The sequence below is a fragment of the Lygodium microphyllum genome, chromosome 30 (assembly GCF_053477565.2).
Source record: "Lygodium microphyllum isolate KBCC chromosome 30, Lygodium_microphyllum_v1.1.10, whole genome shotgun sequence".
NCBI lineage: Eukaryota > Viridiplantae > Streptophyta > Polypodiopsida > Schizaeales > Lygodiaceae > Lygodium > Lygodium microphyllum.
Window position 1 is genome coordinate 4738121 of NC_141164.1, and position 17193 is coordinate 4755313.

Here is a 17193-nt window from a genome sequence, read left to right on the forward strand (position 1 = left end):
AATGTATTATTATTGGACGGGGCTTCTTCTTGCACCGAGTCATTCTTACCATGTTATATTATTATCATAAGTGAGGGTGCACTACATTGCAATTTTATTTGACGGGGCTTCTTCTTGCACGGGGTATTTGAAGGGTTGCGGCCAAGTTTTCATTTGGAAGGTCTTAGAGAGGAGCATCTCTCCTTTTCTCTTTTTTAAAGAGATTCGAAAGGCATATAACTAATTTTCTAAACTTATTGCCTTTCATTGGAAGGGTAACAGTAAAACCCTCCTTTGAAGGGGGTTGCAACCCTTTGAAAGGTAAAACCCCTGTTTGTAGGGTGTTGCAACCTTTGAAGCGTAAGGGTAAGGGCAAGGGCAAGGGCAGCTCGCAGTTGATGAGGCTGTTAGCATAATTTCCAAAAGTTGGATCACAATAATGAAAAGCCCATGCATTCTATGCATACTGTTGGCCGAGGTTGGTGCTTCCGACTGGACCTACGCGGATCCAAACGACCAGGTCCTGTCCCTCTGCGAAAAGAATTCGTTGCACACCTACCATGTCTGATTTTCCGTGCGTAAACCATCGGTGCATGGACGGATCGGAGCTTCGGCAGCCTCGTCGCTAGCTCCACACATGCCTAGATCGGTCTTCCAGAATCTTCAAGTGTGGCCTCCATCGTTATTCTCCTCCATAACCAGCTTCATAAACTCGGATCATGGCAAGAAGAACAAAAAAGAGGATGATGCACCTTCCTCTTCATCCTTTCAGCTAGTACAGCAGCAACAGCCGCACAGCCATCGTGGTCTAATCATGGAAGAAGATGTAACAGATGAAAGAGGGAGGCACGGCAGCAGTGAGATTAACAGCGGTGCCTCGCTTCATCTGTCCTACCTACAGAAGGTGCGGCTCCTGCACCGCCTTTACGCACTATGCCAGTGTGGCTTGGTTGCTTTGTCAGTCTGGGGTGCAGTATCTGCTTCACAGGCATGTCCTGGAGGAGCTGTTGTCGCCTGCTCGATTACCGCTTCGGCCTCCGCCATTCGCATCCTCTGGATGATTGGAACTGCTGTTAGCCAAGCAGCTGTTGCTTCTGTAATGATCACGGTAGCCGCGGATGCACATCCTTCTGTTTTGGCAAATCAGGCTGTTTCCGCACGGAGAGAGCGTCGAGTAAGTTTTTAATTGCATGCACGAAAGCAAACAGGACATAATTGATTTAGAAAGAATAAATGCAGTTGATTGCCTGGTACTTTGAACTCTTGCTCTCTTGGCTTCTAATCCTTGTGGTCTTCAGCTTCTTTGGTCTTTCTCACGTTTTATTGTCCTCGTTGGCCTTTGTTCTTTGTTCCTGGCTCTGGCCTTTCTCATGGGCTCCAACTTTGGTTTATTGCTTAGGTTTTGGGCTTCAGGCTTTCTTTGTTTGTGGACTTGTCTTCTCGTTCTTCATTTGCACTTGCCCTAGACTTTGCAACTGCCCCCATCGTCAATGTTTGTTTGTGATTGCCAAAGCAGGCTAAGATAAGAATGATTGTCTTGTAAGTTGTTGGCTTGACGTCAATTCCTTCTATATTGACTCACGGTCTTAGACTTGAATATTCTAATTTGAGTTGTCCATTGTTCTTTGGACATATCTTTTATTTTGAAACAAGCAGATGTTATCTATTATGATTCGTCTCAAAGTTGTTTTGAAGATGCTTGTAAGTTTAGTACTTTTCTCATAATTTGTTAATAATATGTTAAAAAATTAGGATCACGAATGATTTAGGTCTAGGGTTTGAATCATACTCTTTTCATACTTTCATACGTGTTTGTGTTTGACGGCCACAATTTGGGTCCACTAAATCTACATATAGATGAGGCTAGGTCCTAGGATGCCCCACCACCACTCTCTCACACTCCCTCTCTAGCATCGGAGAGTCTTGAGGGATAACATTACACTAAGGTTGGAAGGTTGAAAAGGAGGCCTTAACAACCTTTGCCTTCAATGTAGAAGAGGATGCCTTTGTAGTCGTGGCCTTTGCCTTTGCCTTTCTTCTTCTTTTGCTTCACCCCCTCTTTGGGACTTTAAAAGCATTTTGCTAGCCACAAGATGGTAGTCTCCCTTGTAAATGCAAAGAAGCCTCATGCCAAGCAATATAGAGCTCATATGCTCAAAACTAACGAGTGTTGCCAATGTCTGAGCTTGTAAGGTGTTGCCCCCACCATAAACTCAAAAGAGAGCTTGTAGAGAATAGTCCCCACGAGATATGCTTTTGAAGGGTGGACTGCATGTTTCGAAGATTGGTCGTGTATTTGTTAGAAGTGGATGCAACAATGGAAGTATAGATAGATGCTGAAATAAAGTGTTGAATACAAGGACATAAGAGAAAGACACAAAAGAACACTACAAAGAAGAGAATTTAGAAGAATTCTTAGAAAAAGGAATCCATATACCAAACACAAGACAATTGCATATAACAGCGAGTTAGTGGCTCCGTGGGCACTAGCACCGGCTCCGTCTGTCCAACATAACCTCAGGTGATGAATGACTGATTGAGGAGGGAAGCCCATAATATAGAGGACAAAATAATGCCATAAATGGCAATAGGTTGGCCAATATAAAATGCCCAAATAATTCTCATAATCGCCACAATAATGCTTGAAATACCTAGTAATGTTAGGCATGACCCAGACTCTCAAATGAGCTGGCTAGATTGCTAACACACTCTCTTAGATCATGGGTGATCTGATACAATACAATGATACAATGATAATGATGCATCATAGCCCATATAACAAAGACCACAAGAATAGGACCATGTATACCCAAGGAGTGGTTGATCAAGCTACCACCAAGGTGCCTGGGAGAGAACCCAATGTCGATGTTGATCATACTAGAACTTGAAAAATAGAGAAGAATCATAAGAGATCTTTGTGTCTGTTAACAATGTCTCATAGTAGCATACATGACTATCTTGTTAAAAATGCCTTTGAACATACGTGACCACGGATTTGTGAGAGTGCGCTGCGGAAGAGGAAATACGAACATGGAGGGAGAGAGAGAGAGAAAGCAGAAAATAAGGAAGAGAAATCTGCACTGACTGAAATGAATGCTGAATACACTGAAATGGACTGATCAGTCCTTGCACGCAGCCCGAAGCATCAGTGAGGGCACCAGATCAGGTTGATGATGATGGCAGCACCACCACGGGGGAGAAGGAGTGTCAGAATCTGCAAGAAGACAAGTGACCAAGTGGGGAGGGGGGCTGCCAATAAATAGGCAAAAGGACAAAACCTAACCCTAACCCTAAAATGGGCGCAAACCCTAAAAGCGCCCTAAAATGGGCGCCCCACAACAGTGACCAAAAAGTGGCCGGGCAGCCAGTGGCTGCCCACTAAAAGAGGCCAAAAAGAAATACACATCCTAAGATAGCCAGTCGAGAGTGACTAGCCTCCCCCATCATAACACATGACAGACATGTCGGACCTCCTAATGTCCTCGTCTGACTCAAACTGAGGCTCACAGGCAGGAGATGACAAGGCATGACAAACATGACTGCTAACGCCTTAGCTGTTGGAGACGTCTTGACCAGCAAACGCAAGGTTGTGGGTGTTCTCCCGCGTAAAACTCAGCTCCGTGTACTCTCCTTCGGCTCTGATACCATGTGAGAGTGCGCTGCGGAAGAGGAAATACGAACACGGAGGGAGAGAGAGAGAGAGAAAGCAGAAAATAAGGAAGAGAAATCTGCACTGACTGAAATGAATGCTGAATACACTGAAATGGACTGATCAGTCCCTGCACGCAGCCCGAAGCATCAGTGAGGGCACCAGATCATGCTGATGATGATGGCAGCACCACCACGGGGGAGAAGGAGTGTCGGAATCTACAAGAAGACAAGTGACCAAGTGGGGAGGGGGGCTGCCAATAAATAGGCAAAAGGACAAACCCTAGCCCTAACCCTAAAATGGGCGCAAACCCTAAAAGTGCCCTAAAATGGGCGCCCCACAATAGTGACCAAAAAGTGGCCGGGCAGCCAGTGGCTGCCCACTAAAAGAGGCCAAAAAGAAATACACATCCTAAGATAGCTAGTCGAGAGTGACTAGCCTCCCCCATCATAACACATGACAGACATGTCAGAGCTCCTAATGTCCTCGTCTGACTCAGACTGAGGCTCACAGGTAGGAGATGACAAGGCATGACAAACATGACTGCTAACAGGATTCCCCGCCTTTGGCCAAGATCGCTGAAGTGTCCCCTCATGTGAGTTTGAAGTAGGAGCCAATCCCGCTATCTATCAAGTAATAGGCCATCATGAAACTGGAATCACTTCTAGCTCCATGAATTGAACTTGCCAGGAAAGTTGATGTTACGATTTGAACCCGACAAAAAAGTCGATGTGTTAAGAAAGTTTTTCTTTGCAACTTGTACGCCTGTATACCTATATAGATGAGGCTCACTTGCCTCACCTCACCACCCTCTCACACTTCATCTCTGACAGTGGAGAGTTATGAGGAATGACCACATCACCTGCACTAGAAAGCAGGAGGGGCTGCCAAGCCCTTCCTATGATCTGAAGAAGATGACCCTTTTTGTGCCTTGGTTGGAGAATTTGAGTTGGAGTTTGAGGAAGAGGATGACTTAGTGGAGGAGTTCGTATTCTGCTTCTTTTTTATTGCCGTGTTCTTCCTCGAAGCTGCTAACTCTTTGCAATCCTTACGCAAATGTTCCTTCTTACCACAGTGGTAGCATAGGGCCTTCAACTTCTTCTTTCTATCACCCCTCTTTGAAGTTGTGAAGGCCTCACTAGAGCCACTTGTCTACGATGGAAACCTCCCTTGTAATGGCAAAGACGTCTTATGCTCAACCAGCATTGAAGACTTATGGAGAAAATTGACATGTATTGATATCTAAGCCCTCAAAGCACTGGGCACTCCATTAAACTCTGGAGGGAGCTTGTAGAGCACAGTCCTCACAAGATGAGCCTTGGGAAGGGCAGATTGCATGTGTCGAAGCTGGTCCTGTACTTGTGTGAGATGAAGTAAGAAAGACTGAACAGTATCCTTCGACTCAAACTTCATCTGTTGGAGGTGTCCATAAAGAGTGACGGCATGCTTAGGCGAAGGAGCGTTGTACAACATTTGAAGCTTTGCCCAAATCTCGAGAGCAGTCTTGTAGGAGGTGACCGCTAGAAGGATTGCTTTAGAGATGCAACGAAGAGTAAGAGAATATGTATGGGTATCATTGTTATTCCATGTGAGTATAGCCTCTGTTGAGCTAAAAATACATTAGTTTTACTTAAACAATCCCAAAACTTGCTTAATTAATGAAGAAACCTAGTTTATTTAACAGAAATGTGATCCTAGAGAGTTTTTGTGTCCCATAAGTGCAAACCCACTTGGGAGGGCCCAAACTTTCTATAAATAAGTATGCTGCCCTCCATTCAGCCCTCAATCTCGTTTTTGTAGATTTGAAGTGTTTTAGCTTGCTGTCCACACCTCGTTCGCAGAGGATATCTCAGTTGAAGCTGTCCATCGTTGTCTACATCAGTTGGCGCTTGATTTCCAGCCTTCTTCACACAGTTTGGAGCTGATCCTAGCCAGGCGACTGCTATTCCTGCATAGGCCTGCTGCCGTATAGCTTGCCACATCTTCACAGCCTTGCGTTTGCTTTTTGTAGGCTGTCGCTAAGTTGTCCTGTCTGCGTTTGATGTTTTTTTCTCTCCTCCAGCTATTGCCAGCTCCTGCAGGTTGTCGCCAGGCTGTCCTGCCTGTGTTTGAGAGATTTTCTCTCTCCTTTGCTATTGCCCAGCATTTGCAGTGTGTGTTTGGCTGTTTTTTCTCTCATCAGCCTGCGTTTACTGCAGGTTCTCTCTCCTCACTGCCGTCTGCATCAGATCTAGCTTCTTACTGTTGCATTTGCTAGTGTTCGATATTTGGAGGCTGCCATGCTGCGATTCGGGATCCGTTCGGAGTACGACACACTCTCCAACTCATTACCCCTGCCCTGATCCTTGAGATACAGGAGTTCGAGGTTCAGTATTCATTCACTGCATAGTGTGTTTGGTGCATGAGCATTGCATTTTCAGCAGTTATATCACTTCAGTTATTTTCTATGTTCATTGTCTTTGAGTTACCCTAACCCTAACTGTGTTCTTTTGTCAGTCCGTGCTTTGTTGTACGATTGTTATTTGTGTTTCTGTGTTAGAGTATTTCTTTACATGGTATCAGGGCGTGGTACTCTCTAAGAAACCTAGGCCTTTGATCTGAAATTTACATTCCCCTATCAAACACCTCATGTTGCTCATCACACCGCATCGGGGGATTACGGAAACATAGGTACCGCCTTTAGGACCTCATTCTTTCCTCAGTCGGGTGGTGTTCCACCTTCTTCTCATACACTTTCCGGATCATTGCAGCCTGAGTATCCTTCCTAGTCTCTCCCATGTGTGGATCAGTTGGTACCACAGCTTGCCTCTATAGCATTACCTAGTGGACCTCCTGGTCATTCTGCTGTGCCCCAGCCGAGCTTTGGACAGGGCTTTCGTATCCCAGTAAATCCACCTCCATCGGCACCTTATGGAAACATTCATGTTCCAGTGGATCCGCATCAATCGGCACTAACACTGGACACTCCTAGCCTATTTCTGCCTACTCATTCTTTCTATCAGACACACCCACCACCACCATCTTACCCTCCATCTCCATCTCATCCCACTTTCCTGACACCTCATAGTTCCACCTTATCTTCTGCCAAGCATGCTTTCAATGATAAAACTCGTTTTATTGGGTCAAACTTTATCACTTGGTCGAACTTGATGAGACATGTCCTTGACTCCCAGAACCTATGGGATCTTGTGCAAGGGTTGGAACCCCAACCCAATCCCGCATTTGTTCCATACGAGGTTGTTTGCTCATGGAAGGCTAGGAATGCCTCCGCTATTGTCGAGGTGATACAAGGCTTATTGCCTGAGTTTCATTCTCAGCTTCAGCATTTTGACTTAGTGTTAGAGCGATGGGCACACTTGATTGCTGACCGCTATGCGGCTCAGGATAAGACCCGTCGTGTAAATCTTGACCATGAGCTCCAACTCTTTAAAATCACTGATCGGGATGACTTGAAAGTTAAGTGGGTTGAGTATTGGCAACTTGCTAAATTCTCCACTATAGGGACTCCCAAGTCCTTTGACGATCAAGTCACATTGTTTTTGAAGAAACTCCCTAGGAAATACTTTAACTTTGTGGAAGGTATAGTTTCAAAGCCTACCATGTCTACTTTCTATGAATTTGAGTGTGAGCTGTTGCGTTACGCATGTTTATTCGATCAATTTCATATGAACTCTTCCTTAGAGGGGGCTCTTGTTGCTCATTCTCAGAAGGGGAAACAAGGGAAGGGCAAACAAAATCATACCTCCACTCAAAATAAAAAACAAAGTTAATGGGGGAATCACAAGGCAACTCCTAGTTACAACTCAAACAAGGATGGTAGAATGTATCTAAAAAGAATAGGTATTGTCAACATTGTCAAAAGGATGGTCATTTTGACGACAAGTGTTTCTCAAAGGCCAGAGGCACAAGACCCAAATCTAAGTCTCAGACTCCTGCCCCTCAGTCGGGCAACCCCTAGTAGGGGAGGCAAGGTGATGGCAAGGGGTAGTTTAAAGGTTAGACTCATACTGCCACCGCTCAGCCATCTCAGTCAACTCCACAGGGATTGTCTAATTGGTCTGCAGAGGCTCACATCGTCTCCATAGAGACATCGGATGCGAGTCCCACTCGTCACAACCGAGCACTTCATCTTCTATCTGGATTGTGGATAGTGAAGCTTCACATCATATGACTCCTATAAAGGACATTTTCCGTACCGGAGCCCCCCTATAGCCAGGCGGGTCCGCATAGGAAACAACTCCTTAGTCAAGATTCAAGCTCAAGGTAGCGTCAGGCTTGCCATTGACAAGGGTTTGGATTTGGCTTCGTTGGACAATGTATACCATGTTGGAGGTCAGCAGGAGAGTTGGAGCTCAGCTAGGGATGTGCAGCAGTTTGAGGAGTGAGAGTGATGTCGAGCGAGAGAGAGAGAGAGTGAAAGTACGATTAGATTTGAGTGTACGAACCATATGTTGGTACACAAAGAATAAAATGTATTTATACTCAGGGCATATAAGGGTGCGTTCACATGTACAATTGAATAGCGTGTATGTACTATACACAGAGGTTAAACGGGCCTTTATTTTCAACAACCTTCCACTTAAAGGTCCGAAGTGAATCTCTAACCAACTCCCACTAGTCGTATGCAATGCTTATGCTGAGCTTTGCTTAGACTTTTAGTGAGAACATCTACAGGGTTGTTCTGTGTTTTGATCTTAGTCAATGTGATTAGACAATCTTCCAGAATCTATCTGATAAAGTGATATCGCACGTCTATATGCTTTGTGTGTGAATGATACATGGCATTCTTAGCCAGATACACAGCACTCCGGCTAACACATCCCAAAACTGCAGTACCCATAGACATGTCGAGATCCTCTGCAAGTCTGCTCAACCATATAGCTTTCTTAGAAGTTTCAGTAGCTGATATGTATTCAGCTTCAGTAGTACTCAGTGCGATGATGTTTTGCAACTTGGAACACTAAGAAATGGCCCCACCAGCAACTGTAAAGACATACCCGTTGGTGGACCTACGAGCGTCCAAGTCACCTGCCATGTCTACATCACAATAACCCTGCGAACTAAGTGCACCCTGTCCATAGCAAATACACTTTCTTTGTGTACCCTTTAGGTATCGAAGAATACACTTGACAGCCTCCCAATGTGTTTTGCCAAGATTTGACATAAACCTGCTATAACAACTCCCATTGCATGAGCAATGTCTAGATGAGTAGCAACCATAGCGTACATAAGAGAGCCACAAGCTGATGCATAAGGGACTCCCTTCATAGCATTTGCTTCCATGTCATCTTTTGGGCTGTTGGCTTTACTAAGCTTAAGATAAGGAGGTAAGGGTACCCTAAAAAGGCTTAGCTTCAGCCATGTTAAATCTGTCCAGTACCTTTTCAATGTACTTTTCTTGAGATTAAAACAACAATTTCTGCATTCTATCTCTGCGAATCCTCATTCCCAAAATATGCTCTGCATTTCCCAAATCTTTCATGGAGAAGGCTGATTTCAGTTGAATTTTGAGAGCATCCAAGATTATCTTTCTTTTTCCAGCTAGTAACATATCATCCACATATAAAACAAGTATGATGGGGTTGCCATCTATATCCTTTTTCATGTACAAACAATGAGCTGCATGGTAACCCCCAAGACCTATGGACCGCTTATTGGTCAAGCGTTTTAAGCCAAGCGGCCATGGCTACCTCTCACATAGCCGACGCGCTATCCCTACCCATGCGGTGTAATTAGCTTACCTTGATGCTCGATCGAGTACCTTCCTCTCTCTTACATGCCGGTAGCTCCACGATCCTTGAGGCAAGCTCAAGCAACCTCAATCCCTCTCTGTCAAGCTCCATCCTCCATCCTCCATAGCCGCACAAGAGAAGAGAAGAGAAGAGAAGAGAAGAGAAGAGAAGAGAAGAAGATGAAGGGAGGAGATGGGAAGCTTATTCTCTTCGATCCTTGACTCTCACACACTCACTCCCTCACTCTCTCACACTCCCTCACTTGAGCACAAGCAAGGAGACGAGAAGAGAAGAAGAAGAAGAAGCTTTTTGCCACATGCTAGGAATGATCTCTCATTCACTTTTTGAACCTTATATACGAAACCTTCTTTCCCTTGGGCGATCATCCCCTAGGCCCTTTTTTCCATCGTTCTCCTATCTTCGTAGCTTCCTTCCTACCGCCCATCTGCCTTTACAGATTGCACGGGTGAGAGCCCAATGCTCTTTTATAGAGGTTTTGGCCGCGCCTTTATATTTAAAGGTGCGCCTTTTTGCTTTGCGGCTTCCATGGTTGTGTCTTGTACTTCTGGTAGTTGTTCCCATGCTTTTAGATTTCTTTCGGGCCCACTCTCTTGTAGGGCACCTTTTCATTTTTTCCGCCTTGCGCTTTTTCTGTTGATGCCTCATTTTCTGCTTCCTTCGCTTTGCAGTAAACATTGTCCCCCTCCTAGTTGAGTGCCAGTCCCATGGCACTACTGGGTGGTGAGTTGGACGGTGTTGCTGGGATAGCCAGGTGGCGTTTTGAGTTTGTATACGAGCCTTGTTGAAAGGTGTGTTGGAGGGATTTATGGTTCTGAAATTGAAGAGAAAGTTGGACGAGTCCCTGCGTGGAGAGAGGCGGATGTGCGGATCCATCTTTAAAATTGAAGATATAGTTGGACAGATCTGTCGTTTGGTCTGCGTTCTCCTGCGCTATTCCCAATGAGCTTCTTCATTCACTTTTTGACTGGGGCTGTTGCGTCCGCTTCTTGCTTTGTTGTGTCTGCATGGTGACATATTGCATAAGGTGGGGAGTGCATTGCATGGATGATGAGGCCTTTGAAGCTAGTGGTCGTGGCCGTTGTTTGTGCCTGTAAAGAAAAAATGTGCATTACCTGGGGGTGTTTTTGCCTTACCATGGAGTGCGTGGTGCCCGTGTTTGTGGAACTGGGAGATGGGTCTAACATTGGGCAAGCCCTCGGTGGTGTCCCACACTTTAGGACCCAGTTTGTGCATAAGGGAGGTGCGGTGCAGGGGGCTTAGGGTGATAGGTTGAACCATAGACAAGAATTACCTTGCTAGGTATGTCCTGCCCTTGATGTACCCTAAGCATGTGTCGTGGGGGACGGGGCTAGATATGGAAACCCTAGGTGCAGTGATTGCGGCGCTCAAGGTGCTTTTGGGGGGGTTGAGTATTTCCATTTTTTTGGGCGTAGATGATTATAGCCGGCATTTGGATGCAAGGGGTGCTCTTAGACTCTATCTTGATCTTTCTCGGATGATTTGTGAGGTGGTCTTAGGGACTTGGTCAAAAAGGCGTGGCTTTGCAGGTATTTGTATTAAGAGGCGTGGTTGACAAGAAAGGATGATTACACCTTGTAAAGTGGCTATCGCTTATGTCTTTAAGGATCCTCATACAAAATGAGGGAAGCAGGGTTGCCCTTATCATGAGCCTAGCCATAGCCTAGCTATCTATTCCTAGGTTAATGTAAAAAAAGAGTAGGGGAAGGTGGGGTTCCTCAGCTGGCTGGCTTTTGTTTAAGCAAGAACCTAATGGTCCGAAGGTAATTGCAAGTAGTTATGAAGGCCGGGTCCGGGCAGGAAGAGAAATCCTCTAGGAAGTGGTTGATGGATGGGTGCAAGTCCCTTGCTCTAAAGGTCATGCATTCCTCAGGAGTTGATGCATTGACATTGTAGATCTTCGGGAAGTCGTACCGGCCATGCACCCCCTATCGTAATCCACTCCGTGTCTGCGAGGGTAGGGCATGTAGATAGGATCATTCGGTTCTTCCTGTAGCGTGCCGCAGAAGGCCATCCATGTATCAAAATTGGTATTCCAAATCCTTCTCTGCCACATTGGCTGCGCCTCGTAACCTCGGACGGCTTTGGGATCTTGATAGACCTTATCTTGCCAGTAGTCCGTGGGTTTCCGCCTCCATTGTGTGATTACAATGCTTTGCTCCTCGACCCATCGATTCACTAGAGTATTGCCCAAACGAATGATCCTTCCCACTACCTCCAGGGGTAAGACTCGGTCCAAAGCTCGTGGGTAGAGGAAGGAGAACTCGAAGGGTCGGGATTGGATCTCCCGTTGTTACTAGATAGTCAGCTCCTGCGGCCAGTTGACAGGATACTGATCCTCGCGTAGTGGCATGGGCTCGTCAGGTAGTTGCTGTGGCCGTGCTCGCGCTCTTTGCTGGGCTTGCTCCACAAGTTCTCGCTTCTTCTTCTTGCAACAATAACATGCTCGAGAACCTGGCCACTCTCTGGCTCTTCTGGGGGTAGATCAGGCAAGGGCAGACTGGGCTCTCTGATTTGCGGTTCTTCTTCAAATGCTTGCTCGAAGTCGGGCCCTCCTCGGTGTCTTGTTCCATAGTGAGTTGGATTGGGGGTGGATGGGGCTACTTTTGTTCCTTGAATCCAAGTTCCTTGAGCTCATCTGTGGAGAGGCCGGCTTGTTGCAAGTAGCTACGTCGCTGCTCCTTGGTTATGCCTGTGCTGGTTGGAAGTGTGCGCTCTTGCAAGCCATACCTTAAAACTCTGGTTGTCGATTTCAACTTCCTTTTCATTCTCTCCATCGAATCCTCACCTTTAACTTGTGTGACATGAAGCACAATGCTAAAAAAAGCTTGCCTCTGTGTGTTGGAGCATGCTTTAGTGGCCTTAGCTCTGGATTCTGCGAGCAACCTCTCACACTCCGATATTGTCAGGCTCTTTGTCAATCCTCGCACTCTTTCAAAGTTGCACCTCTCCCATTGTTGTGCCTTCTCTTCCAGATCTTCCTTACCCCTCTCCATCTCCTAAGACAGCATCATTACCATTGTTGCTGCTCATTTCACAATTCCAGCATTTGGGTCTTCTCTTTATCCCGGCGGTTCAGTTGCTCTTATGCGATCCTCCTACCTTGCTCAGCCACGGAGCACTGCTGGTAAGCTTCCGTGATTTTTTCTGATAGATCTTTAGTAGTTTGCGCGCAACTTTCTTGTTTTGCTAGGTGCAGCTTTCTTTCGGTCATGGCCATGGCCATTAGTGCCTCCACCTCTTGCCGGTTTCTAGGTCTTCTCGCAGGCTTCTTGTGACTTTGTCTATGGCCTCTTTCTTCTCCTCCGACACGACTTCTATTTCTTTCTCCAGCCTTTCTTGCTTCTCCATTGCCTACCACAGTTGGAATACCAGGGCATCCTCCTGTTCTTGGCGTCGTTCTTCTGATGTCTGGTCTCCTTCTTGTGGGCTCTTTCGTAGTTCTGCATGGATAGCCTCCATCTGTGCCATTTGTTGCTGGAGCTCAGCGTATTGTTGGATGAGCAACTTGTGGTTCCGTTGCTTCGCCACTAGGTCTTGGGCTTCATCCTCTAGCCTTTGCCTTAGGTGATCTTTGTTCTCTTGTGCCTCCTTTTCTTTGGCACTGAGTTGCTCTTTCAGGTTTCAAATTTCTTTCTAATGCTCCATGGCTTGCTGTTCTCTTTCGGCCTCTAGTTTCACAGCCGCGGCCTTCTTCTCTTCCTTAGCCTTCTCTAGTTGGGCTAGGAGTTCAGCTACGAAGGCATCATAGTTCACAGTCGGGGGCATCGTTGGCGATTCTATGGTGGTGGATGCTTCCAACCTTTGCCACTTTGGGTCTTGCCTTGACTCGGTGTCTGCTGCAGCCAGCCTTTTGGCTCTTGCCCCTAGCGCTATCTCTTATACTTTTGCGACCATAAATTGTATCATGGACATGAGGTGAGTGGTGTCCATGGCAGGCGCTGGCTCCTGTGTTGTGGAGGTGGTGGTGGCAGTCTGAGGTGTGAGAGTCGAAGAAGGGAGGGGATGCAACAGGGCCTTGCCCTTTCCTGCAACAACTGGGGCTGCTTCAGCACTGCCGCTTGGTTCGCCTTTGTGCTGTGGGCTCAAGGTGGCCATTTCTTTGGGGCCATGGATCTCTTCTACAGACTTGTGCATGGCCTCTGCCATGTCTTCATCCTCCTTTTGCCTTAGCTCTTCTGCCTCTTGCTTTGCTTTTCTCTTTCTCTCATCTTCGGCCCTCTTGGACTCTTTTTGGGCCCTCCGCAACTTGGCCTATTGCTCCATTGTCATTATTTCTTTCATCTCCTTCTGTAGCTTTGATGGGGTTCCCTTATTCGGCGCCTTCGGCTCTCCTTGGCTGGACTACGTCTCCCGTTTTTCCTTGTCACTTATAGTCCTTTCACTGGACTGCGCCTGTTCGTGGTGAGGCAATCGGTCAGGGGTTTCCCTTACTCCCTCTTCACCTCCCTCTGTGTCCTTCAAGGCCTCTTGGATGATGGCCGTTAGGATTCCACCGAACTTGATGGTGGATGCCTTGGAGGAGGACTTCTTTCGAGTTGATCTTGCTGTGGAGACCAGGGATTCCCCTCTTGCTGCTACTCTACCGGTGGTCAAAGCTTTCACTGAGCTTTCAATAGTTTTTTGCATGAAGGCGTTCCAATCTATTTCATCTGGGGATCTAGTTGTGATGCTCTCCAACAACAGCACCCTGATTCTGTTCATAAGGGCATTGTACCTTTGACTGGAAAAAAGAGCATGGACTATCTTTGCCAATAGCCTAATCTCAAGATTTGGGATGTCCGCTAAGCTTATTCCATCCACTGTGCATACGGCAGCGTTGTTTATCCCTAGCATGCTATACACGTCCCTCTTTGGGCGTCACTTTGTCTTGCTAGTCAAACCTAGGGCCTTCTCCACTACCGCAGGGCTCAATTCCACCTCTACTTGGTGGGCTTCTTCCCCTTTCTTGATTGTCACCATGCCACAGTTTCTTTCGGCATTGAAGGTCCTCAGAAATTTTGCACACTTTTTGTAGTTGACCGCCTGCTCGACCTTCTCTACGTACTTCTGTAGGCTGCATTGGTCCATGAGTTGTTTTATGGGCGGCTCTTTCATGATGGCATCTTCTAGGTTTATGGCGTGCTTGAATGTGAACTGACTGTAGCCCCTCGTTTCTACCGTCAAGCCATACTTAGCTTGCTCTTCCTTCGTGAACGGAAGCTTGCTACCTTTATCTTGCCCTGCCATTTTAAGTTCCTATCATATATCATGGTTCACCATTAGCATTCTTAAGACATTTTCTTGTTGGAAGATAAACAAGAGTTGATCATGCTTTTATGGAAAGAAGAACATACTTTAAGCATAAAAAGAGAATTTTCCTTCGAGCATTTCTATTCATTTCTAGAAATTTATGACACTTTTCCTTGATTTCACCTTACTTCACCTTACCCCCTTTCCCCTTGGGAATTAGAAGAATCCTTCCTAAGGTTAGACATGGGAGAGGCAAGACATTTGAGCACAATATGGTGCTATCTACTTTGGCATAGGCCAATCGTAGAAATCAGGGTTGTATTCCAAGTGGGCATGATGATCGAGATTACGAGGACTAATGCATACTTGGGTAATGTAAGTTAGGACATCGGTTAGAAAATCACCCGAGTTGATGCAGCTAGCCACATGTAGCTCCTCTTTCATAAGGATGCGATCAATGTAAGGATGGGCCAAAACTTGGTCGTCTAGGTGTTTGTTTTGGGTGATGGCCAAGACCCTGAAAGAGGTTGATGCTACGTAAGTCGGGTCATACTCGGTTGTTTTGATGGGACGTAGCTGCTCAGCATTAGTCATTATTTGGCAACCCCGTTTCTCCCATTGGAGATGTAGGTTACACCATTTTTGTAGGAACGATGAGTCAGAGTCAACGAGGCGGGTGAGTTCCTTAAGCTCAACGGGTGATGCAGGCCTTTGGGGCTTGCGGTATGATGTTATTAGTTGTCTGATGAACGCGTGCTCTTTTGAGATTTCACCATTATTGATCAACTCCTTTGAGACCTTGGGGGATGTTACGGTTATGAACTTGTATTCTTCCCAAGTGCAGGATAAGGAACGAACCTCAGCAGCAAGGGGTTCATCAAGTAAGCCGAGGTCAAGTCTTTCATAGCTCCTAAGCGAATGTGATAAAGGTGTTATCCAAGAGCTTGACGCAAGTCATCAAGGCATCTCCCATATTCTCAGCAAGGTCCTTGGCAACCGATAGAAATGAATGTTGCTCGTAGAAAGACCTAAGACCTGCTGGTGGTTGGGGTGGAATTGAGCTAGACAATAATGGTTCGAGGGGCGGCGGACTTGACAGTGGTGTGTCTAAGGATAGCTTTGTAGTCCGATTCGTGTGTCCAGTGTTGCTTTGGGATATTGAGGGTGGCTCCAGTGGCACAGATGGTGCGTTGCTCTTTTCTTGCGCAGTCACTGGGGTGCCAAGCTCTCCGGACTTGATGATTCCATGGTATCACGTGGCTGTTTGGGTTGATAGATTGGTTGGGGTTTTTGACCGCAATGCTCGCGGGTTCTGTAGTCTTTTCCGCTCGGGTTTTTTGGGTGTTCATTGCCTTACCAGGAGTGGGGCTTCCTGGAGATGGGGTGGCAAGCGATGGTCGTGGTTGGGCTATGCTTCTAGGATCTCTCTTCTTGGGCGCCCATATCCAGGTGTTGCCTTCGTAGTATCCTTGGGCTTGCAACAGCTCTTTGGGGATTCATCGCAACTTGATTATGCGACTATGTCGATAACGTCGGATCAATTGCTTAGGTTTTGAATGACAGTTGTGAGCCTTGTGTGGTTGTGTTTGCCGGCTACGAGTAGGTCATTTTTGGTGCTTTGGCACCCATTTAAGCATGGGCTCTGTGGCTTTGGGGATAGCCTTAGTTGGCGGTGGTTTTGTAGTCTGGGTGGGTTGTGATGATTCATGACCCCTCTCCCTAGGCTTAGTCCTAGATAGCTCTATCGGTGTGTGGGAGCTTTTGCTCAACCGCCAGGACCCACGGACCGCCTATTGCTTCAAGCGTTCCAAGAGAGCTCTCATGGCTATCTCTCACCTAGCGAATGCGCCATCGATCCTCTCGGGGTGTAGTGAGCTTACCTTGATGCCGAAATGAGTTGCCTCCTCCCTCACACAAGTCGGTAGCTCCACGATCCTAGATGTCAAGCATCCTCAAGCCTTCTCCATCTCCAAGCTTCATCCACCATAGCCATGTGCGAGGCAAGAGAAGAGAAGAGAAGAGAGAATAAGAGAGAAGAGGAGATGGTGAAGAGCTTTACCCTCTTGATCCCTCACTCCCACACACTCACTCACTTCCTCACACTCTCACACTCCCTCCCTCGAGCACACACACAAGCAAGATGAAGAGAAGAAGAGAAGAAGAGAGGACTCTTGTTAGCCACGCACTAAAGAATGAGCTTCCATTCACTTTTTGAAATTTATATATACAAATCCTAAAACCCCCATGGGCGCCCATCCCTTTTTACATGACCGGCCATTGTGGCAAGGTCTCTTTTTCTAATTCCCTTTTCTTGCTTCATGCCCTAAGCCTATATTCGTCTATTCTTTTACAAGTGTCACAGGAGGGAGCTTGGCGTTCTTTTACAAGAGTTTTTGAGACGCCTTTTCTTTAAAATTGCTATTTTTGCCTCAGTTTAGTTTTAGAGGCCGCCTCTACGCCTTTGCCATTTTTCCATTCTTTCTCCGCTTTTTCCTTCATTTTTGCGCCATTTCGATTTGAGGTTAACATTACCGCCCTCCGAGGTGGGTGCCAGTCCCATGG

At 46.5% G+C, this 17193-nt stretch overlaps 1 protein-coding gene across 4 annotated transcripts in view; it reads left to right on the top strand.

Annotated features, from left to right (window-relative positions):
* Positions 1 to 323: 323 nt before the first annotated feature.
* Positions 324 to 17193, top strand: part of LOC148009506 (lipase class 3 family protein) — a 125003-nt gene continuing 108133 nt past the window's right edge. For 3 of the 4 annotated variants that reach the window (XM_087672369.1, XM_087672370.1, XM_087672371.1), the window contains exon 1: positions 324 to 1153. In XM_087672369.1, the coding sequence (XP_087528495.1) occupies positions 617 to 1153 (537 nt within the window). In that variant the 5' untranslated portion in view covers positions 324 to 616. The remainder of the gene's footprint in view (positions 1154 to 17193) is intronic. The other variant, XM_087672372.1, reaches the window with a different exon arrangement.